The sequence below is a fragment of the Microcebus murinus genome, chromosome 22, assembly GCF_040939455.1.
Source record: "Microcebus murinus isolate Inina chromosome 22, M.murinus_Inina_mat1.0, whole genome shotgun sequence".
Taxonomy (NCBI): Eukaryota; Metazoa; Chordata; class Mammalia; order Primates; family Cheirogaleidae; genus Microcebus; species Microcebus murinus.
The window spans coordinates 12,623,248-12,646,089 of NC_134125.1; the positions used below are offsets into that span (position 1 = coordinate 12,623,248).

The following is a 22,842-nucleotide window of genomic DNA, read 5'->3' on the forward strand; positions in this document are numbered from 1 at the left end:
GCTGAAAAATATGACATTTTTTGAACAAATAAGTAATACAAAACAAATATTTTTTTCTGATTGTCTTATATATTAAAAAAAGAGAAATTTTTACCACTGAAAAATACATTCCCAATTATGGGGAAAAAAGGAGATGAACCATAAACATGTTTCATTGAACACACACAAAAATTTATGAGATAAAAGGAGAACTAAGCATTATAATAAAGGCTTTTAAAATCACAGTATTGGTAGCTCAAAGGCTAAATTATAAAAATGGATAAATAACTGTGACTGGCCAGTTTTAGTCTAAGAATCAACCTCTAACAGATTAATTAACCCAACTATCAGATTTCCTAGTAGGATCCTCTCAAGTCTAATAGGAAAGTTAATGACATTTTGTTTTCTTTGGCACTTGCTACAATCCACAATAGTCAGATATCATGATATTTTGGGGGGTCCTAAATAGATAAACACGCTGATCAAATAAAAGGTAACCCAATAAATATTGGCTCCTGAAAGTGACCGAATCTAAGTTTCTGGTGACTGTCAGATGAAGCACATTTGTAAGATGAGGGAATTAGGGAAGAGAGAGAGGGAATTATGCTTCATGGTTCTTTTTAGGTATCTTTTCACCTGTGACTTCCATTATCAACAATTCTTCCATTATGAAAAATTCTCTCCACATATTTACCAAGTCAAATCCCAAGAAAGAATCTGACTGGTTTATTTAATCAACATCACCCCTGTCGGGGCAGAGGTTTTCATGCCTGACTGCCTCATAGATTGATGGCTGTTAGGGAAATGCTTCTACAATCTGATGTTTCCTTCCATGTGGGAGAAAGAGCTTAATTGCTCAGACATCCCTGGCACCCTTTCCCCTGCCCTTCCATTCCCAGGGAGCACGTGTCCACCCTTGCTTTTCCATACCATGGAAGTCTTATGAGGGTTGCAGGGACAGTGACTTGGTTTTAGCACTCTTTCTGTGCCTGGGCAGGCAAGGCAAGTTTGTTTAATTTTGTTCAGTATTACTGGGCCCATTTTCCTGTAGACATAAATCACTTTTCATATCTAACATTTATCAGTAATAAAGGTGATATTTTGACCATCTGTCTTACTCTTTCACCTGTTTTTAAAATGACTTTAAAACCTGGATGGGGAAGAGAGATGTATTCTAGAAAACCCAAACAACGGCGGGATTAATTCCTTATTCCCTTTGGTCGCATGCCCATCCCTAGTTCAATCAACTGTAGGCAGGGACTATCACCACTAATGGGGACTATTTGTCCAGCAGTTTTCTTTTGAGGAGGACTGTGGGCGTGGCAGGCACAGTAATAGACCTGCTCTGTGCAAATTCTCAGAAGACAGCAGCACCTTGTTTCCCTTTATTTGCACCCAGACCACCATCAAGGGGCCAATGCTCAGAATATATGTGAATGCACAAGAATGTAATATTTATCTTCAGTTGCTATCTTAGCTTTCAATGACAATTTTAAGTAGCCCCATGAAGTCTGGAAACCACACTGGCCCCAGCCCCCCAACAATAAGGTTGCCCCATCACCCACAGGCACACTGCCCCTGCCTCCTGCTATTCTGCCACTGACTGCAACAGGCTAGGCTAGGTTGTGACACGAAGGCACATGTGCCCATACTGACCTCCTTCTCTATGATAGCCACTTGCTTCTTGGCCAGCTTCTCCAGCTCGATGGACGAGTTGTTGGCATGCGTCTCCACCTCCTTCTGTAGCTTGAGGCGGTGCTCGTCCATCTCAGCCTTCAGTTTGTTCTCCAGGGCGATCAGCTGCTTCTGGTGCTGGCGCCGCATCCGCTTATAACCTGACATCTGTTCCCGCAACTCGTTCTCCTGCTCATGCTCATGGATCTGCCGTGTAACCTGAATTGGGGTGGGGAACAGAGCTCAGGTAACCATGTTCATGGGAGACCAACTTTCAGGCAAAGTAGAAGGGCCCCGTCGCATAATTTATCATCGTCACCATCAATTTACCTACTGTTTACTGAATGCTCACCTGTAGGGGGCACTGTGCTGGGTGCTTTTTTTTTTTTTTTTTTTCCCTGGAGACAGGGTCTCACTCTGTTGCCTGGGCTAGAGTGCAGAGTGCAGGAGTGTCCTCATAGCTCACTGCAACCTCAATCTCCTGGGCACAAGGGATCCTCCTGTCTCAGCCTCCCAACTAGCCAGGACTACAGGTGTACGCCACCACGCCCGGCTAATTTTTCTATTTTTTTGTAGAGATGGGATCTTGCTTTTGTTCAGGCTGGTCTCAAACTCTTGGCCTCAATGAATTCTCCTGCCTCAACCTCTCAAAGTGCTAGGATGTGCTAGGTTCTCTTTATGTACTTCACCTCTAATTCTCAAAACCATCTTATTCACTCATTCATTTCATTTATTCATGAGGTAGGAGTTACCACCCCCATAATATAGATGAAAAAACTGAGACTTAAAGGAAATAATGTATTTGTTTAGTCAAAATACATTTACATATTTGTGATATACTATTGTGTATGTTCAATGTCACATAGCTAATAAGAAGTGGAGCTGGGAATTAGGCCTATTTCCAGCTGAGTCTAGACCCATGCTATTTCCAGTGTGCCAAGATTTCTCAACCTTGACACTGTTGACAGTGGGTCAGCTAATTTTTTGTGATAGGGGCCATCCTGTGCACTACAGGATGTTTCACAGCATTGCTGGTGTCTACCCACTAGAAGCTAGCAGCACCGTTCAAGTCAAGACAATCAAAAGTGCCTCCAGAGATTTGCCAAACATCCCTTTGTTCTCTACTTCAGAATCATTATTTTGTTGTTGTTGTTTTTTAAGGATCATGTCTCTAACAGTCACAGGAACCCTGAATATCCTTTTAAAAGAGTCTGAATATGATTTATTTCCTATTCTTAACATGGGGTGGAGGGAGGAGAGGGGAGAGGGAGTAAGGGAGAGGGAGATCTCTTCTTTTAAATCATGTCTCTCTCCTCCTTCCCCATAAAAGAGATGTTCACAAATACATTTATTTGCTGTCCTTAAGAGAAGAAAACATGTCTATGATTTTCTGATGGCGACTTTTCTTAGTAACTTTTCCTTAACTCATTCTCAAGTAAATATCCAACAAGTTAAAGAGTGCAAACGAGTATTCTGGACCTCTTGTAAAGGAACAAGACTTTTGTGATTTTCTAGGCCTTCCTTCAATTTATCATCCCTCTTTATTTTCCCATTAGATTCTCTGATCACTTCCTTCTCATTTTTCCTATCTACTTTAGAAAAAAATCTTAATTACATGACTATAACTTTGGTTTTATTCTTCACTAAGTGACTGAGTCACTCCTATCTAATACAAGGCATTGCTCCCAACTTTTATACCCAAACAAGTTTTACTGGGAAATTTCATACTGCTATTAATTTTCTATACTATTTTCAGTTTACAGGTCAAAGTGCATTTTATACAAAGAAGAGTTTGTTTCTCTGATCTTTTTACAAGGTGGCCCTGCGTACTAGACTGAGTCTTTACTATCAAGAGAGTGCTGTTCTGTAACTGGATAGCATTATCAAAGTAGACCATTAAACATTAGCCGAACTTTGAAACCTTTCCAGCTGAAACCAACACTAGGTTTCACATTCATTTCTCTTTTCTGAAGGACAATCTTCTTTAAAGTGTAAGGAATAAGAGAAGATATCAAGACCAAAAAAAGGATAGCATCACCAAAAAGGTACCTAACACTCCAAAGAAATGATCTATTTTGTTATCACAATAATGTGTTTTTTTTTAAATGGACATATTTCTTGATAAAAGGAAAAAAATAGTTTGAAATATATATGCATAAATTTCACTTTCTCATGCTTTTCTAAAGTTCAATTTTAGGGAAAAACAATTCCAATCAACAGAAAAGACACCATTTAGTTCTTTCGGAATTTATCTTGTTTTTCAGACAAATACAGCAGTAAAATGTATGTTCTAGGGTAATGGGTTTAAGATATGTTTTATCCAGATACTTCTTTTTTTTATTATTTTAGTATTCCTGCTTTAATCAGATTCCTAAAGCTGGGACATGGCACACTCCAAAGCTATCTTGACACATTTAAAACTTGTCATACGCATTGGCTTATAGACAAAAAAATATTTTCAGGATGGCCATTTCGCTGAAGATAAAATAGAAATGAGTTGTGTCAACAATATTTTCTATCTGAATTGGTGGGTAGGTCCCTGTAAAGAGAGTAGTCCCACTGCCTACCAGATCACCTGGTACAAGGACATGGCAGAGACAAATTTCAAAGCTCAGCATGTATCACTGTGCATTGCTGAGATCCAGGAGAGACACTGTGCTTTTGAATCCTTCCCATAATTTGGATAATTATCATCTTAAACTCCTAAAATCACCTTTCATTTGTAACAACCGAACTTCTACGTTTCAAATGATCTTTCTGGATACATGTAGAGACACTAAGTTTTATAATTCTATGCTCAAGCTAGATAGATGAATTTAAATGAAAGTATAACCAGATGTTTTAGTTGTCAAGTCTAACATGAATATATAAAAAATGTTATTTACAGTTATGTATGTCTATGTGTTTTTTGTTTATGTTGTAGTTTTAGAATACACTATTTGGTCAATAGAATTAAAAAACAATAGCCCATAATTGTATCATGCTTATGGTTTACCAAGTGCTTTCACATATAATTTACTTCTTTAGTTTTTGTAAGGCCTTGGATTTCTATAGTTCTTAAATTGCCTGAGGTGAAAAAGAGTGATTACTTTCTGTTCTAAAGTCATGGAGGGAATCAACACCAAAAAAAGTCAAAGCTGGATAGAGTGGTAAGTGTAAATTACAAACTGAGTAAGTCTGAAAATGGGAGAAAGTTTTAGAGATGTAGTAACTATAGTTTTTACAATGGTAGTCTCAAAAATCTGACTAAGAGTGGGCAGTGCCATCTTGCCATACCCAGTAGATTACATGGAGAAAGCCCTCCTTCAGTCCTTTACTATATAGCTGACCTCGGGCGAATTAACCTCTTGAAGCCTCTCAGTTTCTTCATACATAAAGTGGAACCCGGCAGGGCGCGGTGGCTTACACCTGTAATCCTAGCACTCTGGAAGGCCAAGGCGGGTGGATTGCTTGAGGTCAGGAGTTCAAAACCAGCCTGAGCAAGAGCGAGACCCCGTCTCTACTAAAAATAGAAAGACATTAATTGACCAATTAAAAATATATATACAAAAAAAAAAATTAGCCGGGCATGGTGACACATGCCTGTAGTCCCAGCTACTTGGGAGGATGAGGCAGTAAGGATCGCTGGAGCCCAGGAGATTGAGGTTGCTGTGAGCTAAGCTGACGCCACGGCACTCACTCTAGCCTGGGCAAGAAAGTGAGACTCTGTCTCAAAAAAAAAAAAAAAAAAAAGAGGAAGCATTACTATATCTTCCTCAGGGTCAAGCATTTCAAGCATTTAGACAACGGGATAACACATGTGAATGTGCCTAGCAAGGTGTCTGACACGTGGGAAATGTTCGACATATGTTGGTTTCCTTCCTTCTCATGCCAGGCTCTAAGAAATAGGTCTCTTTTCCCTCTCCTTAGCCTTTCTAGTGATGGAGACCTACATTAGAATAAGTGGATCCAAAAGAAAGGGCATTTAATAATAAAACCATGCCTATATCCAGGTTGTGGATTATAAGATTAAATACACAAAATTTCAGGACTTGAATTATTACTCATTTCATTTGTCTGTAATATATAAATAATAAATAAATAAATAACCATGAAAAGGTGGACTAAAACTTTTTCCAGGAAGTTTCTACAGCTGTTCAATGCTACCCTATTTAATTCCAGCAAAAATTGGCCCTAAAACAAAACCACTTCATCCAAAGTGTAGCATGTCCCTACCATGTATACAACACTGCACTGGAAGGCTAATAAGCAACTTACTGAACATAACAGGAGCATGGTGGCTCATGTTACCCTCTTAAAAGATCAAAGCCAATTTATAAGATTAATAATTTATAAGAATCAAAATAATGCATATGATAAAAGTAGCCACCCCTCGACACTTCAAACAAATGAAATTTATAGCAAGTTCTTAAAAAGAATACAATGACTCACATTTTGGCATTAGAAATTTACCATTCCACTCTTTAGAACACCTAAGGAAAAAATGTTTTAAATTCTTGCTGAAAGTAATAACTGCTAACAGGCAATTTTGCCTTATAACAGAAAACGTTACATGAAGAACTCTGAAATGCACACTTATAAATCCAAATTCTCATAGGATCAGCAGGACTAGAAGCAACTCATGCACTCATTCATTTATTCAACAGAGGTTTACTGAGAGACTGTGACCATGTGAGCTAGACATGCAGATTAGACAACAAAAGTAAACAATGGTACCGGTAATGATCTTAGTGAGTAAAGAAGCCAAGAATATGGAAAAAGATATGCAATATTTTGATAAGAATCCTCTGGTATACAATCCAGGAAGAGCACACATTTTCAAGCATATAGAAACAGAACAGCTAGACTCATGAGAGGTGAAACAGTAGCATTTACTGCTGAGGCTCTAATATTTTTATTCTTATGTATCAAACTCATTCAGATATCTAATTTCACAATTAGCTAAGTAATTAGATGGCATTTTTAAAAATACAAATGAAGACTCCCTTTTTATGAGTTTTTCTACTGAATCTGGTAAAGCCGAGTAAACAAATCTATATTTGCAAGGACAGAACAATAACCATTTTCTCCTACATGCTTTCCTGGGCATTCCACACTAAGAATTTCCCTCTTGTGCCCATTTTCCTAATGCATGTTCTAACATATATTTACCTGTGGAATAAGACCACTGTACTCCAGCAAGAATTTCTTCAGAAGGCCGAAAGCTGAACTGTCTGATAGATATGGCATGGCCTTGGTGCTCTTTATACTAACATCTACTATGGAAACTACTAGGGCCCCAGCACATTATAAAGTTTTCAGAAGAAATGACATCAGATGCAGCAACAGCTGAAAACACCCTCATGGGTCACTAATCTAATTAAAATATTAGGCTGTCCATAAAAACTCAAGAAAGGCCCATCTCAAAGGCTCAAGAAGTCAGATTAATAACTCTGAAGAACTACCTAAGCAACTCCTTTTCCCAGATAACAAAGCAGCCCAATATGCACTTTCTTACAGAAGAAGAAAAAGAAAGGATAAAATTAAAAAGATGCCATGAAATTCCCTTCTTTTTCCTAATTCTTCAAAATAAGGTCATTAATCTCTGCCCTTAGGAAATTATAATAAAAAATTAGAATTCTAAAGTTTCCTTGGGGTTTCCTCCAGTATCAAGGTTTACAGTCCTTCTTTTCCTTTGTTACAAATGCAACTGTGCAGAAGTGCATAATAACACAAAAATCTCAGGACTAAGGGGCCAAACTAATAAAAACATCTAGCAGTACAAGCCCTCAGCCCATGGGCTTAATACACTACTTGTCAATAACCTCACTGAAAAGCACAATGTGGAAAGTGATACTAAGGGGGAAAAGCACAAAGCTAGGCCTCTGTTAGGTTTGTGTTGAATAGGTAGGCTCCTAAAACAAATTTTAGGAACAGAAATATTTTTTGGTCAGTCTGCAAGTTGATTTAAAATATATAGTCATCATTTACTTATCTAGTAATTGCAAAACTATTTTCTAAATTTCTCCTCTTTTTACTGTTCACTCTTATGCCTCTTTGTGACTTGGAGGATCTCTCCTAGAAGATTATAAAGAAAGAGTAAAACCAAAATACATAAATCATGCTACCAAGTATGAGAAATGAGGCAAGGTTTCAACAATGACTTGATTATTGATCATACTAGACTTTCGCTTTCCCACGATTCTGCTCTTACTTTTATGTTGTTTACGTCATTTCATTTGATCCATGAAAAACAATAGGATTCATGATATATTTTTAAAAAATTAAATACTTTATGATATTCCAGTGTTCCTGATTTATATACTCCTGTTGGAACTAGCCTTTAAAATAATATAATGGGTAGCAGAATTGTAGTACTTGCTATTAGACATTAGAAGGTACATACCAATAGTTAAGATTGTCCAAAACGGGACATGGAACTGTATACCACCATACCAATTCTCCCTTCCATTTCATACTTTTTTCCTCCTTAAAAATCACTAGATACAAATACCACTGAACTCTGACAAACTTCCATCAATCCCAGCCATGACTCCCAAAGCACTACATTTGGAGAGGGTACGGCCACAAAAGCAACTGATTTCGTGGTTAAAGTAACACCCTATCAGCTATTCTGGTTTTAACTTAACATCGGGGCAGGGCCTTTTAGCAAATCAAAACTCCATCAGCGAGATTGATCCCAGCTGTTCTCTGGATGGGCATTCTGAAGCCTGTAGGATTCAGAGGGGTTCCTGAGGACTTTGCCCATAGCCCTGAGGTGGCCTAGTAGGGAGCCAGCTTTTATCATCCACAGGGAGGAAGACTGTGATGGCTGATACACACACAGAGTAGCCCTGGGTGAGTTCACAGATGTGAGCATGAGATTATGCTGGCATGGCCTAGTAATATCTTGCTGGGAGGCAGAAGAGGTCATGAATATATGATGTGGGAATGAGGGTGTGGCAAGTGAGAAAAGAAGAGAACCTGTCCCAGAGGGGGGGGAGCCACTTGGTATAATGTCTGCACCGCATGTAAAACCTGCTGATGGTGCTCTGATTCTCAGTGGCTGCTATTTCTCCTCTCATTTCAACACGAACAGGTCTGGTTAAAGGTACAAGTCTCACAAGAGTGTGTGGTAAGTAGTAACAGTTCTCTAAAATACCATATTTATTCTTTGTAAGATATCATGGCATGAAGATAATTATTATTTAATAATCTCATGATGCTTTATTTAGAATCAAAAGCATATTTTTAGGTGCTTATCATTGGCAAATACATAGTGGACATTTTAAGACCTCCATTGCACAGTACAGCATTCCTTTAAAATGAAAAATTGCCCATCAAAGAGATTACAAGAAACTTCTACATAAAGGATCCTAAAAGTGGGCTTATTTATAAGCAGTCTAAGTTAAATTGCTTGCTTTTAGACAGCAGCAGGCATAGCAATATGTAGGTGCTTTAACTTCCATTTTCCTTGTATTTGGGCTTTTAAAGATTATAATGCATTATAAATTTCAAAGATAATCGAAGCCTCTAAAAAGACTTGAGAAATAAAAGTAGAAATCAGGTTTAAAAAATAGGACAAGAAAAATGATCATTTCTGGGTCGGCCTCGGATGATGTCATCATAGGTTCTAAATGTAACAGCCAAGCAGTGTACACTAACTCTTCCTGCCCATGTGACCTCTAACATCAATTTGGGCAAAACAACTAATATTCCAATAATTTTATGGCTGAGAAGTGAGACTAAGAAGCAAAAGATGAAAAAGAGTTTAGAGTGCCAAGGATGAAACGGCGTGTGTGTGTGTGTGTGTGTGTGTGTGTGTGTGTGTGTGTGTGTGAGAGAGCGCGCACGCGCACGCGTGGGGGGCCAAGGGGAGGAGGCATGAAAACTAACTCTTCCAGCACACACCCCTTTTGCTACTACAAGGGCATCCAGCAATCACATTTGCAATAGTAAAAATGCTGAAGAATCCTACAGTCTCTTTTCTTCCACAATCATCCCTTATCCTCTCCTACAAAGCCCTCCTTGCTTTATTGGTGCCAGGAAATTCTTCAGGGGTTAAATGGGGAAGTGCAGCCACTACCATTGTTGCAATAAATAAATGAATGAACCAGAACGAACCAGCAATCCATCCCTAGGAAGCAAGTCTCTTATTTTCCACAATTATATACATTAGCTACCAACCATATATTTTTAAAAATTGTGCTTTATCTTTTGATGTGTGTATATATATTATAGACACATATGCATCTATACAAAAAGAATAGTACCCTGCACACACACACATCAATACCCTAAAAAAAAATTTTTTAGCATTACTTATTTCAATGAAAAGACAAATAGCCTTTAAAAAATTGGATAGACTAGCAACTTCATCTCAAAGGCCTTACATTTTGCACATACAGCATATACAAACACACACACATACACACACAAAGGTTTTTTTTTTTTCCATGCCATAGACAATGCTAAAATATCTGAGATCAGGTTGCTATGCCAACAGATTTTTTCTAAAATGAATAAAATTATTAGGAGGGAGAAAACATTCTTGACTCCTTTCCTCCCGTCCATGAAGCAGAGAGAGAGGCTCAGGGAGGGCGAGAGGCTGCCAGATGGGGAGGAGGGGAAGGAAGGGAAGGTGGGTAGAGGGGTGTTTGCTTACCAAAGATGCTGATTTGATCGTGGCAAAGCGCTCTCTGTTCCGGTAGTGGAGGGCCTGGCTCTGAACTGACTGGGTAGGCCGCGGCTCAGGCCTGGGATCGCCGTGGCCCGCCTCATCCCTTATGAATACATGATCCTGCAGAAATGGATAAAAACAAGGAGAAAGTCCAGCTGTGCTCTTTCCTCGCCGGCTGCCTCTCTCTCACCCCTCTTTCTGCACAAGCACTGCTGTTTGAAATGCATAGTTTAGCTCTCTGCTAGTCCCCGCAGCTCCCACGGTACAAAATGAATAAGCAACACATTGCAGCCTTCAGTTAGGAATGTCAGCTGATCGCTAGTGGGATGCCTTCTGAATCCCTGGCAGGCTTTTTCTTTACCTCCAGAATTACATATATGCAAAAGAAAAAAAGAATAGAAAAAACAATGCAATGTACAGACTCCTTAGAACAGTTTGCTTAAAACGCTGTAACCAAATAATTCCTTTAAAAATGTCATGTCCATGTCTAGCAAGGAGGATGCTGGTGGCTTTTAACATAAAAGCGAGCCTCCGCCTCATTCCCTTGAAAGATCTGCTTTCTCAATTTAATTTTATTTGAGATCTGTTCGGTAGGATCATCGTTCTGCCTAGAATCAGTGTAGGCTTGTGCTGAACTGCCTCTCTATCTTGTGCTGGGAAGATTCGGCAGTCACTGAGGGATCCTGCTTTCCAGTCATGATCGTACACAGTTCTAGCACCTTCTCTCTACAGCTTCTGAAAGGATTTTTTTTTAGATTTAAAGAGACAGGCGTACAATTTTAACCAAATGCTACTTTCACAAATTCTTCCTCAACTCAGCATCGGTATGGTCACCAGAGTGAGTAAAGCTGGAATTTAATGTCTTTGACTGATTTAATAAAGCCTATGCTTCTTGATAGGCAAAGATGATTAATCTTTTTCTAATGCCCAGTGAAAAACAGCATTCCCTGGAAGGATAATAATGGATGTTCTTAAATGCAACTGAAATGACTTTTAAAGGGGAAAATGCTTTCAAAGGACAATGCTCCTCTCTATAAAAGAGGAAGTGGTCAGTCATTAAGTAGCTTGAACCCTTCAGAAAAAAAGATATGATAGTAATTTGTAGCTCAAAAACATGTACAACCATGGGGGATTTTTAAATAGTACATGTTCAGGATGTGGAAGGAGAAAATAATTCCTCATTTCCCTGGGGTTCCAGGAGAAACCATGTGTGAGAAGTTAGTTTTGCATTTTGTCCAAGACTAGTTGAAATTTTTTATAATTGCTCTTTTCTTCATCAGAAAACAATAAAGAGATTCATAAAATACAAAATTTTATTATAGTCTAAAATTTTAAAAAGTATAAAACAACACATATATTCCTTGAAGGGAATTAAATTTTACATCCAGATTTTTATGCAAAAGCCAAAATCCAACATTAAATTTATCATTGGACTTATTTTCTTTTTCCTTATAAATTTAAAATGTCTCAATGTGTTGGTAAGGTGTGTACCATTACATCTATTATATGCTTAGAATTTTTTTTTTCAATTTATATATTGTAGTTCACATAAAGAAGGGGTCTTCAATAAACTTACAAGCGAGGGCATATGTATCAGATTTAAGGGGTGTTCTACAGCTGCGTTATCCAATAAGATAACCACTAGCCACATGTGGCTATTTTAATTAAAAATTAAAATCAATTAAAAATTAATTGAAATGACATAAAATGTAAAATTCACTTCCTAAGTCACATCAGCTATGTTTCAAGTACTCAGTAGCTATAGCCAGTAGTACCATGATGGATAGAGCAGATACAGACTATTTCCATCATGGCAGAAAGTTCCATTAGACCATGCTTTATGTTAAAAAAATGCATCGCTTGACCCATTTTTAAAAAACTTGTAAGAAAATGCTTGAAGGGTCAGTTAAAATTATTTTACATTATTTCCCAGGAAATACAAACTCTTATTTCACAGGGAGAAGAGAGATTATACGTATGATTTGGATTCATGGACTAGGTCTTAGGTTCCAAAGAGGAAGGGACTGAGACCTGCTACATTTATGTTACTGAATATTTATTAATAAATTACATTTATGTCCAAAACTGGACTTAATATTTACAGTCCCAGAAAAGCAAGCAGCTTATAAATGTCAGCGATCAGAAGAGACACACTCGGTAGAGGCCTGTGGTTTTATAGGAGGCCTTGAGAAGTCTCAGTTTTGGTGAGTATCAGTATCAATAATTTGGCTAATTTATTAAGCACGCTGAGAGGGAGAACTGAAATATGGGTAGCATCTCAGTTTCAAATTGTAATAATTCTATTTAAAAACACACCCAGTGACACCAGACTCCACATTGTCCACATAACAGATCAAAACTTACTCATGCACAAATATGTATAATTTTATTAGTTTGTTCTATCTCTGGTAAAAATTAGCACTTTGGGTTCAGGACCCTGCTTATCCAATTAAAAGCCACACTATATTTTCTAAGTTTAATAAACTTAAGGAAGTTAAAATACACCAGAATAGTTAAAACTTGAAATGACACTGATTTTAGTTGACATATAATTAAATAAGCCACTAAAATATATTTTTAACATAATGCTCATTTAGAAGGTACTCCAGAGAATAGGTCCAAAATTTTAATCCACTGTAAATATAATAATGCTAACAGTGTAATTCTTTTTTTTTTTTTTTTTTTTGAGACAGAGTCTCACTTTGTTGCCCAGGCTAGAGTGAGTACCGTGGCGTCAGCCTGGCTCACAGCAACCTCAATCTCCTGGGCTCAGCGATCCTCCTGCCTCAGCCTCCCGAGTAGCTGGGACTACAGGCATGCGCCACCATGCCCGGCTAATTTTTTGTATATATATTTTAGTTGGTCAATTAGTTTCTTTCTATTTTTGGTAGAGACGGGGTCTCGCTCAGGCTGGTTTCGAACTCCTGACCTTGAGCGATCCGCCCGCCTCGGCCTCCCAAAGTGCTAGGATTACAGGCGTGAGCCACCGCGCCCGGCCTCTTTTTTTTTTTTGAGACAGAGTCTCAGTTTGTTACCCAGGCTGGAGTGAGTGCCATGGTATCAGCCTAGCTCACAGCAACCTCAATCTCCTGGGCGCAAGCAATCCTACTGCCTCAGCCTTCCGAGTAGCTGGGACTACAGGCATATGCCACCACGCCTGGCTAATTTTTTTTTTGTATATATATATATTTTAATCGGTCAATTAATTTCTTTCTATTTTTGGTAGAGACAGGGTCTCGCTCAGGCTGGTTTTGAACTCCTGACCTCGAGCTATCTGCCCACCTTGGCCTCCAAGAGTGTTAGGATTACAGGCGTGAGCCACTGCGCCTGGCCGCTAACAGTATAATTCTTCACTTCCCCTTAACATTTTTTTCCTTTTATAAAAGAATTCTTAGTTTTCCAGAGCAGTTTCATAACAGAAATCATCACTAAAAAAATCTTCAAATATTGTATAACAGACCACAGAACGGGACAAAATTTTAGTCTAAGAGTGGATATCCATTTCAAGTGCATTAAGAAATGAATTTTTAAATATTCCATTCCATCACATAAAACAGGCTCAAAATTCCAAAGACAACTTAATGAAGCAAAATGAACACTATTCGGGTGATGGGTACATTAATAACCCTGACTTAAGCATTATAAAAGCTATCCATGTAACAAAAACATTTGTACTCTTAATATTTTGAAATTAAAAAAAAAAATGGGAGCCTGGGCATAGTGGCTCATACCTGTAATCCTAGCACTTTGAGAGGCTATGATGGGAGGATTGCTTGAGGCCAGGAGTTCAAGACTAGTCTGACCAACAGTGAGATCCTGTCTATACAAAAAATAAAAACTTAGCTGGGCATGGTGGCCTGCAACTGAAGTCCTAGCTACTTGGGAGGCTAAGGAGGGAGAATCACTTGAGCCCAGGAGTTTACCCAAACTAGTGAGCTAGCTCAGAAGACGGAGTGAGATCCTGTTTCAAAAATAAAAAAAAAGAGGGGACTGTGACTTGAGAAGTGAGCCCAAATAAATTAAAGTATTAACTTTACTAAGTGTATTATCTGTTGGTTATATTTCCCTTTCAAGTAGCAGTCCTTTTGAAAATGACCACTATATCTGCTCCCAGAGTGTCTGAACTGTGCATATCTTAATATTAATAATAGAAAGGGTCAGTTTGCTATTTTATGCAGTAAGTCACTGTATGCAGATTATTTACAAATGATGATAAGAGGAGATAAGATTCTCCAAATCTTTGAAGAATTATTTTAGGAGATTAAGAACAAACATGTTCTATTTTACCAAGATAAAATATATGGCTTGGTTATAATTTATCTTTAGAACATTATCATCCAGGAAAAAATAAAATAGCTCTTTGCAATACCAATATGATTGGGGACCAGTTTTAAGGAAACCTATGTTAACATGGTCAACTTATATTCTTTCATCATAAAAAATAAACTTCAGATTAAAAAAGCTGTCATAATGTTTGCTTGAAATCTTCCGTAAAAAGGATTGAACTTTTATACAATATATGGGGAAGTATTAGGCAAGAATGTTACTACTACACCCTGCATAAGAGTCTTTACTTTTATTTAGCAGTTTTCCCCTTCTACATAGAAGGGTCTATTACACTTCTGAAATGAAGATTTGTAGTGTGGTCACTTGCCTAGAGTTTCTAACTTAACTTGCATTTAATGGTGGAAGCCACTCCTCTGGACTTGGATAGATTTTGGGTTTACCTTTGTCGTGTTACTCATCATACTTACTTGTCTGTCTCTGCATGAGACTGTGGGCTTTTTGAAAGCGGAGTAAATGTGGTTTGAAAAATCTGTCTCCCCAGCACCTGGCACAGTGCTTGATACTTAGTAGGCATTCAGCAAATGTTTGCTGAATAAACAAGCCCAAGAATATAAGTCTGAGGAGATTTTGAGAAAATGACGTTTTCTCTTGGATTATTTAACAGAATTCAAATTTGTATTTCATAAAAACCTGCCACTCTGTACTCTAAGAAAGTCGTAAAATAGTGACACACACGCAAGCACACCTTTACGCAGTATGGGGGGGTGTGTATCTAAAAATGGTTTTTATCCAGTGACAAGAAGCCTTTTTATAGACTCCCACACTTTTCACGCTGTGGAGAAGGGATCAGCAAACCCACCATCTCTCTTTTGTTTTGTTCATTTCAAAATTATTGAATTATTGTTGAAGCAGGTGTAGCTATCAAAAGCTAGGACTAGAGGAAGGGGAGGAGAAGATGAAAAAGGGTGTTTTAACCTGGAAGGATAGTTAGGGGGGAAAGATAACTAGCAGAAGCCTGAGGATAAAGATGTTACTACAGAGAGGTGTCGTATGACTGCTGTTTAAGAAACATTACCTTCATATGTTAATTTACTTTTACTTTGCCAAATGTGAGTTGAGGGGTCAAAGAACTTACCCCTCTGCTCAGCAAAAATAATAAGAAAGGCCACTGATACAAGTGAAAATTAAACTAGAAAAACCTAGCCCCTCAAGGATGTTTCTTCTTTTTCTTCCCATGAAAACAGTAAAAGCTTTTCTTTTTATAAAAGGATGGGGGGAGGGGACTAACACTGACTAATAGGAAGGGCCAAGTAAAGCTTTAGGAGTTAGGGTAGAATGATTTTTTAAAAATTATTTTCTCTGGCTGGGCGTGGTAGTTCACGCTTAGCACTCTGGGGGGCTGAGGCACAAGGATCGCTTGAGGCCAGGAATTCAAGACCAGCCAGATCTCTACAAAACCCAGAAAAATTAGCCAGGTGTGGTGGTGTGCACCTGTAGTCCCAGCTACTCGGGAAGCTGAGGTAGAAGGATCGCTGGAGCCCAGAAGTTTGAGGTTGCAGTGAGCTATGATTACGCCACTGAACTCTATCCCAGGCAACAGAGCAAGACCTTGTCTTCATCAAAAAAAGAAAAGCAAAAGAAAAAGAAATTATTTTCTCTAAATAATCCCTAAAAAGGGGTCATTATGACTGGAGTTCATTAGGTATACCTAAAACAACATTGATTAAAGAATATTTTTAATATATTAAAGTCTTATGATCTATATTAATAGTAGGCAGTATCAGGCAAAAGTAATTGATTTTAGACATTAGCAAAATAAGTATACATCTTAATCGACAAATTTAAAAAAATAGAATTTGTTGCTTAGGACAATGTTAAAATCTGTTTGCTACTGCTGTATACGCAATGATTTTAAAGACTGGGATGGAGGCTCAGAAACAGGCAAGATCATAACAAAGAAACCAATCTGGATTAAAAGTTTGCCCCAGAGTCATTTATGAATAATTAGGAACTGAGGTGTAGAGTTGTGTCCTATAAAAGGCCACTTTAGCTTAGTTCACTGAGTGGTTACTATGCAACAAACACGGTGCTAGGTGGTAAGTACACAGAGAGGTTTCTTGAGGAACTACCAGTTTAGAGAGATGGTGACACTCTTGTTATTGGGAAAAGTAGTGTGGCAACATTAGCCAGGGAGGGGGAAAATAAGCACTTAAAGTTTGTCAGAATGTGCTTTTAGATTTATCGAATCATTCTTGCTCAAAAAAGATTAGATTAGGATCCCTTCAGGGCCTGGGAAAGACTTAAGAGTAGAAGGCAAGGGCTGGAGAGAAAGAAGTAACCTAAAATTCTGATGTCAAAGGAAAATTTTCAATGTCACACTTTACACTTTGGGGGCTTGTTCTGTGATAGAACTGTCTTGCTAAAATCAGGGCATCCTCATTCTGGATGCAGAGCAGTTAATTTCAAGTCATGCTCTCACTAGTTACACACGGCCTTTAAAAGTGAATTTACTTCCTATATAAAATGGTAGTCTGTTTCCGATCTATAATTTGACTCATTTAATATATGTCTGCCTGATTATAACAATCAAGGGGGATAAAAAAATTCCTCACTTATTCTTGTATTTTGGTATTAAGCATGTTCTTATTGTCTTAGGTATTATTATTGGAGAAACTCTATTCATTTAACTCTTTCAAACCATAAAGATAGTTAAGATGAACTCTTTTTAATCCATTAGTTTCAACGAACCAGAATAACATGATGTTTAATATTTGGTAATTCATTTATTCTCTCTTTTTGTTGTTGTTGGTTGGTCCATTCATTCATTCCACAGTTACTTACTGAGTGTGCTTGCTGCGTCAGGCACTGTTCTAGGTACTGGGGGAGACAGTGCCGAATAAGGCAGGCACAGTCCTTGCCCTAATGGAATTTACATTCTAATCACAAAATATAAAACATTATACATAATTTTATATAGTCACAAATATTAAAGAAAATAAAATAGGATAATGAGATAATGGTTAAAACTTTGCTTATCTTATAATAATTTAGTGACATATAGGCTTTTCTAAAGTTTTGGGCATGAACCCAGGCAAAACTGGTAAATGTTTCATAGAATAATATTACTTCCTTTTTTTCTAAAATAATTCCTTTCTTTCTTTCTTTGTGGTCACAAATTATGATAGATTCAGAAATGTACCCAGATACCCCTGTAAGGAAGGACTTGCTGCCCCAACTACCTGGGAGTGCTGCTGTCAACCGTATGGCTGTCAGCTCCTTTAGGGATTTTGTCAGCTGCACAGAGCAGCCTTGCACAAGTTCACACCTTTCCTGGGTTGCCCATATTCAACGAATGACCTGCTGTTTCTGCCTAGGTTGGACAACTCTGAAAGGCCCCTTTAGCTCCAGGGCTCCCCGTGGGGTTCGTTGAGGCTGTCACTGGGCCTGTACATCAGTTCAACTTTGCCCTCTGCCCGATGCTGCTTCCTTCCCCTTCCCCTCACAGGTGTTGATCCCAAGGGAACTTCCTAATTAAAAAAAATCTGCAGGGCTAAACTATCTCAGCTTTCCAGAGAATCCAACCTGTGATGCAAATGCTATGTGTACCCACATATAATACGGGAGGGTAGCCACCATCCCGTCTGCATGGAGAAAAAGGGAATGACTGGGGCAGTGGCTTTTATAAAAAACAAACAAACAAAAAACCTTTTCAAGGTAAATCTGAAGTGGAATCCAAATACATAACATAAGATATAAGAGCAGACTTGGTAGTAAGGTGTGGGTGAGAATTGCCTCTTTAAAGACTATAGGAATAAAAGCACAGGATTTTAGACCTGGAAGGGAGAACAAATCTTAATTTTACCAATGGAGAGATTGAAGCCCAGAGAGGTTTGTGACTTGTCTCAAGCAAAATAAAACTAACAGTGGCAGACAGAACTACAAACTAGCTTCCTCATTTCTAAGTTCAACATACAAAATTTTCTACTATGGGTTCAAGATCCTATTTATGTTCTCAAATGAAAAAGTTTTAGGAATTTGAGTAAACTAACCAATATAAACTTTCTGAAGAATTTTTATTTCTACTCTTTTTAAAGATAACATATTTTTAAGCTCAGGTATAAGAACTAAATGGATTTCACAAAGAGATACCATATTTAACATTAAGTTTTCATATGTTAATATATTTTATTTTTCTAGTCCACTTATATTTTAAAGTTAACTCAAAGTTTTATTTGCAAATGTGTCTTGATTTCCTTTCATATTTCTTTATATATTTCATAAAAAAATAGAAATACATCATATAACAAATTCTTCCTGACATGTATTTGTTGTGGGTTATACATACAACTGCCTTCTGTTTCAGAATATAAATTATATCTATTCTTCTTAAGTGATTACATCAGGGTAAAAAAAGTATTTGAAAGACCTGTATTGTCACAAGGTAGCTCTACAACAGCATGCCAAAATTAAAATTAAAACCCTCTATTAGTTCTAGACCAGGGTCTTCTTTCTTGTTGATTATGCTCGTAGTATCTTTCTTCTAATTCTGGGTGCCCATCTGAGTAGTCCCAGAGTAAAAATATCCAACTCAATTCTTCTTTTGTTCCCTATACCCATGGAGCCTCAGAAGTAATAGAAAGGAGAGAGCCAGACCTGTCAGCACCCACGATAGCTCCCTCCAAATAGCCCAGCAAAACCTTCTTTTCCTCTCTTCATATATAACCACTTGCCCACATTCAAAGGAGGCCAGCTGGCAATGCTATAGTCAGTAGATTTCTGCATCTGTCTGATATCACTCCTTTCCTGAAACTGTTTCCATGGCTTCCTAATAATCTGAGTCTCTGGTCCCAAGAAACCAACCGTCCATATAGCATACTGAGCTCCCACCTTTCCAGCTTCCTCCTCTTCCTCAAACAAGCGAAGTTCTTTTTGTCTCAGGGCCTTTGTACTTGTTGCTTTCTGACTCACCCCATCTCTTACTCCAAGCTAGCTAGCTTCCACTTGTCTTTGAAGTTTTAGCTTAAATATCACCTCATCAGGTAGGTTTCCATTACTCCCTACTAGATTAAGTCCTCCTTTTACTCAGAGTAAGTTTCATAATTACTTTTTTTTTTCTTTAGAGACAGGGTCTTGCTGTGTTGCCCAGGCTGGAGTGCAGTGGTATGATCACAGCTCACCGCAGCCTTGAACTCCTGGGCTCAAGTAATCCTTGTGCCTCAGCCTCCCAAGTGGCTGGGACTATAGGTGCATACCAGCAAACCCAGCTAATTTTTCTTTTTTTCTGTAGAGATGAGGTCTCACCGTGTTGCCCAGGCTGGTCACAAACCATAATTACACTATTGTATGTAGTTATTTGTGTCATTATTTGCTTAATCTCTCCCACAGATAATAAACTCCATGAAGGCACTGCATCTGTTTTATTCCTTCTATCTCTGCAGGATCTTCTAAAGTCCCTAGCACATAGTAGAGGTCCCCACCAATATCTGCTGAATATATAAGTTCATCAATTCCAGAAAGTAAACGTGTAGCCCTCCACTATTCATGACTGGGCACCATTAAATTTTCTCCTGCCCTTCCTCCTTTCCTGTTCAATTTCCTATTCCTCCTAAGAAAAAAGCAAAACCAAGAGAATCTAAGTGAAAAAATTCTTAAACATGCTTTCTCACTGGGATTAGAATGTGATCACTGCCTTCATTAAAATAAGTACATATATCCCTCACATATACTTGATAAGAAAAAAAATTATAAAGTGTCCTTTTCTAGAATTTCATACTATGGGCTGGCTGTTTATTTAAGGATTCTCAAAACACTTCTGGAGCATTCCTACAAAGAATTATTTATAACTCTGTGAAATACTCATAGAAATGACTTTAAAAGAAGCTTAAAAATTTTTTTTCATATTTTTCATTAAGTATTTCAACTTACGAATCATCCATCATAGGTTTATATACAATGAGGATCTTTAATTGGAAAAGAACATCAAAATAAAAAAATGATCATTTGTTCAAAAGTCAGAATATTTAAGCCTGGTGGAGTGCTAGCCTTAGAAGAATTATAAACAATCAAAGAAACAGCAGAAAAGAGTAGAAACTGTTTCTAAAACAAATAGTATGTTGGGAATATAGACTAAGAAACATACTTCTGACAGAGCATACTTCTAAAAGGGCATTCCCAACAGGTTACACTCAGGAACCTTTGAAGGTTTATGGTATTAAGGTCATTGGTTTAGAGAAGGACTTACTGGATTCTTCGACTTATTTATTTTTATTTATTGATGATGGTGGATGGCAGAGTACTGAGAAAGGAAGATGAAGGAACAGGCTCAGATGTAGCCTGGATAGTCCTTCATTATCTTTTTGCTGTTAAGAAAACTGTCAAAGGCTAGGTTTAGTCCCGCATTTCAGTCGCAAAACAGTATCTGGAAGTTAAGTGACCTGAATTGGTTTTGCAAAGCCTAGCGCGATGAAGGGTACCACGAAACCTACCTTCCTGTGCATGACAGAGGAGCTGGAATTTATCGTGCTTTCGTCATCATGCATCATGACAAGTTCAGGACTGCTCTCATCCATGACCTCCTGCATGCTGTTCACACTGCTGCTCTGGCTGCCTGTGCTCACCGACACGCTTGGAATGGAGTGGTTGCTGCCCAGGCTGTCCACTTCCCTCATCAGGCTGGTTCCATGTTCACTGTCCTACAAAAATGAGGCACCAGGGTTCAAAAAAAATGACTGGAGATAAAGCGCCAATCCATTGACTAAGCTACTAAGCACACTCAATTCTGCAGTGCCAAGTTGCTTTCCTGCCAATCTGCAAAGGTGAACTTTTAATGTAATGGCTCCACTACTTCCCCCACCATTTTCAGACATCTCAAATTCACTTCTATGCTTTCCCCGGGGGCCATTCTGGACATGGGTCATAGGGCTCAAAATGCTGCTATCGCAGGGCTTTACCCCTGTCAGACACAACCATCATATTATTGTATTGCTATTCAGTAAGCAGAATCAGGCCAGGTTTGTAAGGGACCTTTGAGAACATCAAGGTGCTAGAGAAAGACTGCTGGCCACTGAGCAGGTGGTGGACCTCCAGGACATCTGCAAATACAGCAGTGGTCACTTGGAACTACAGTAGAGTGGAAAGAGTTTTCAGAGATTTGACAAGCAATATGTTCCTCTGCAAGTCATTACTGAGTCATATCTAAGCAGGGATATTAATTCTACTGTCCTGGACAGGTAATTAAATCCTGCCTCCCTCAAGCAGTTTTATCATGCTTATCTCTGTAATCGTATTAAATATATCTGTTAAATAATACTGGTATTCATCACTACTGGTCCAAAGACGACTATTTGAAAAGTGGTGAAATAATCAGAACATATAATTTATCCATCACAGTGGGATATCTTTTGATATAAGATTAAATAATACAATTAAATCAACTTGGCTACAAATAAACCCTGTTTTCAAAGAACCATACTGTACACACATAACTTTAATAAACTGTTACTTAGCCATGGCAATATAAGGAATCAGTGGGTCATATAAAATAGTAGATAATACATTATATTTTTAACAGATTTATTTTCCCAATTAAAAGGGATCATTTCTATATATGCAATCAAGAGATTTTATAGTTCAAGTCTGTTTTTGGAGCTTCATTTTTACAACTATTGATAAAATAATTTTGTTTTATTTCTTTTCTATCAAAAAAACCTAAAATACACTTATTCTTCATTCCTTTCTTTCTTTCTAATTTGTTTTAGAGGAAGAGGAGTCCTTTCTCTTGTTCAAGACTAATTCCTACACTAACACTCTTGTTCCTATCCTATCCACTTTCTGAATCCCTGCTTCCTTCACTATATCTCTTGCCTCTATCTTCAGTGCTTCTGCCTCTGTCCTGGCTCCACTTCACTGCAGATGAACATCAAGCAGCTTGGCCTCATATTTCGGACCTCTCCACATGCTTGCTGCTCCCCCCACCTTTCCTTCTTAAATTTCTGAATCTCAAAATAATTAGCTTTTGCTGTCTCCACTTTCTCATTCCCATTTATACCATAATACCCAGTAATCTACCATTCATCCTACCTAGTCCTATAAAACTGCTTTTACCAAGGTCATCAAGGATGCACTCACTGTAAAACCCAGTCACCTTTTTTCTTTTGTCCTTGTCTGACTTGACCTCTCTGGCATCTGACAATGTTGTGGCTCCTTCCTTGCACCTGTGTACTCTCCTAATGTCTGTGATGCCT

At 38.1% G+C, this 22,842-nt stretch overlaps 1 protein-coding gene and 1 long non-coding RNA gene across 5 annotated transcripts in view; both read right to left on the reverse strand.

Moving 5' to 3' along the window:
- TAOK3 (TAO kinase 3) overlaps window positions 1-22,842 on the reverse strand; it is a 173,403-nt gene that overhangs the window by 21,856 nt on the left and 128,705 nt on the right. For all 4 annotated transcript variants that reach the window (XM_012756477.3, XM_012756478.3, XM_075996609.1 and 1 more), the window contains 3 exons: window positions 21,085-21,291; window positions 10,298-10,432; window positions 1,636-1,872 (listed from right to left, as the gene is read on the reverse strand). In XM_012756477.3, coding sequence (XP_012611931.1) covers window positions 1,636-1,872; window positions 10,298-10,432; window positions 21,085-21,291 — 579 coding nt within the window. The remainder of the gene's footprint in view (window positions 1-1,635; window positions 1,873-10,297; window positions 10,433-21,084; window positions 21,292-22,842) is intronic.
- Window positions 12,976-21,078, reverse strand: LOC142863471 (uncharacterized). The gene is made up of 2 exons (XR_012914252.1): window positions 14,116-21,078; window positions 12,976-13,576 (listed from the first exon to the last, which is right to left on the reverse strand). It is a non-coding gene; the product is annotated as an uncharacterized LOC142863471 (long non-coding RNA).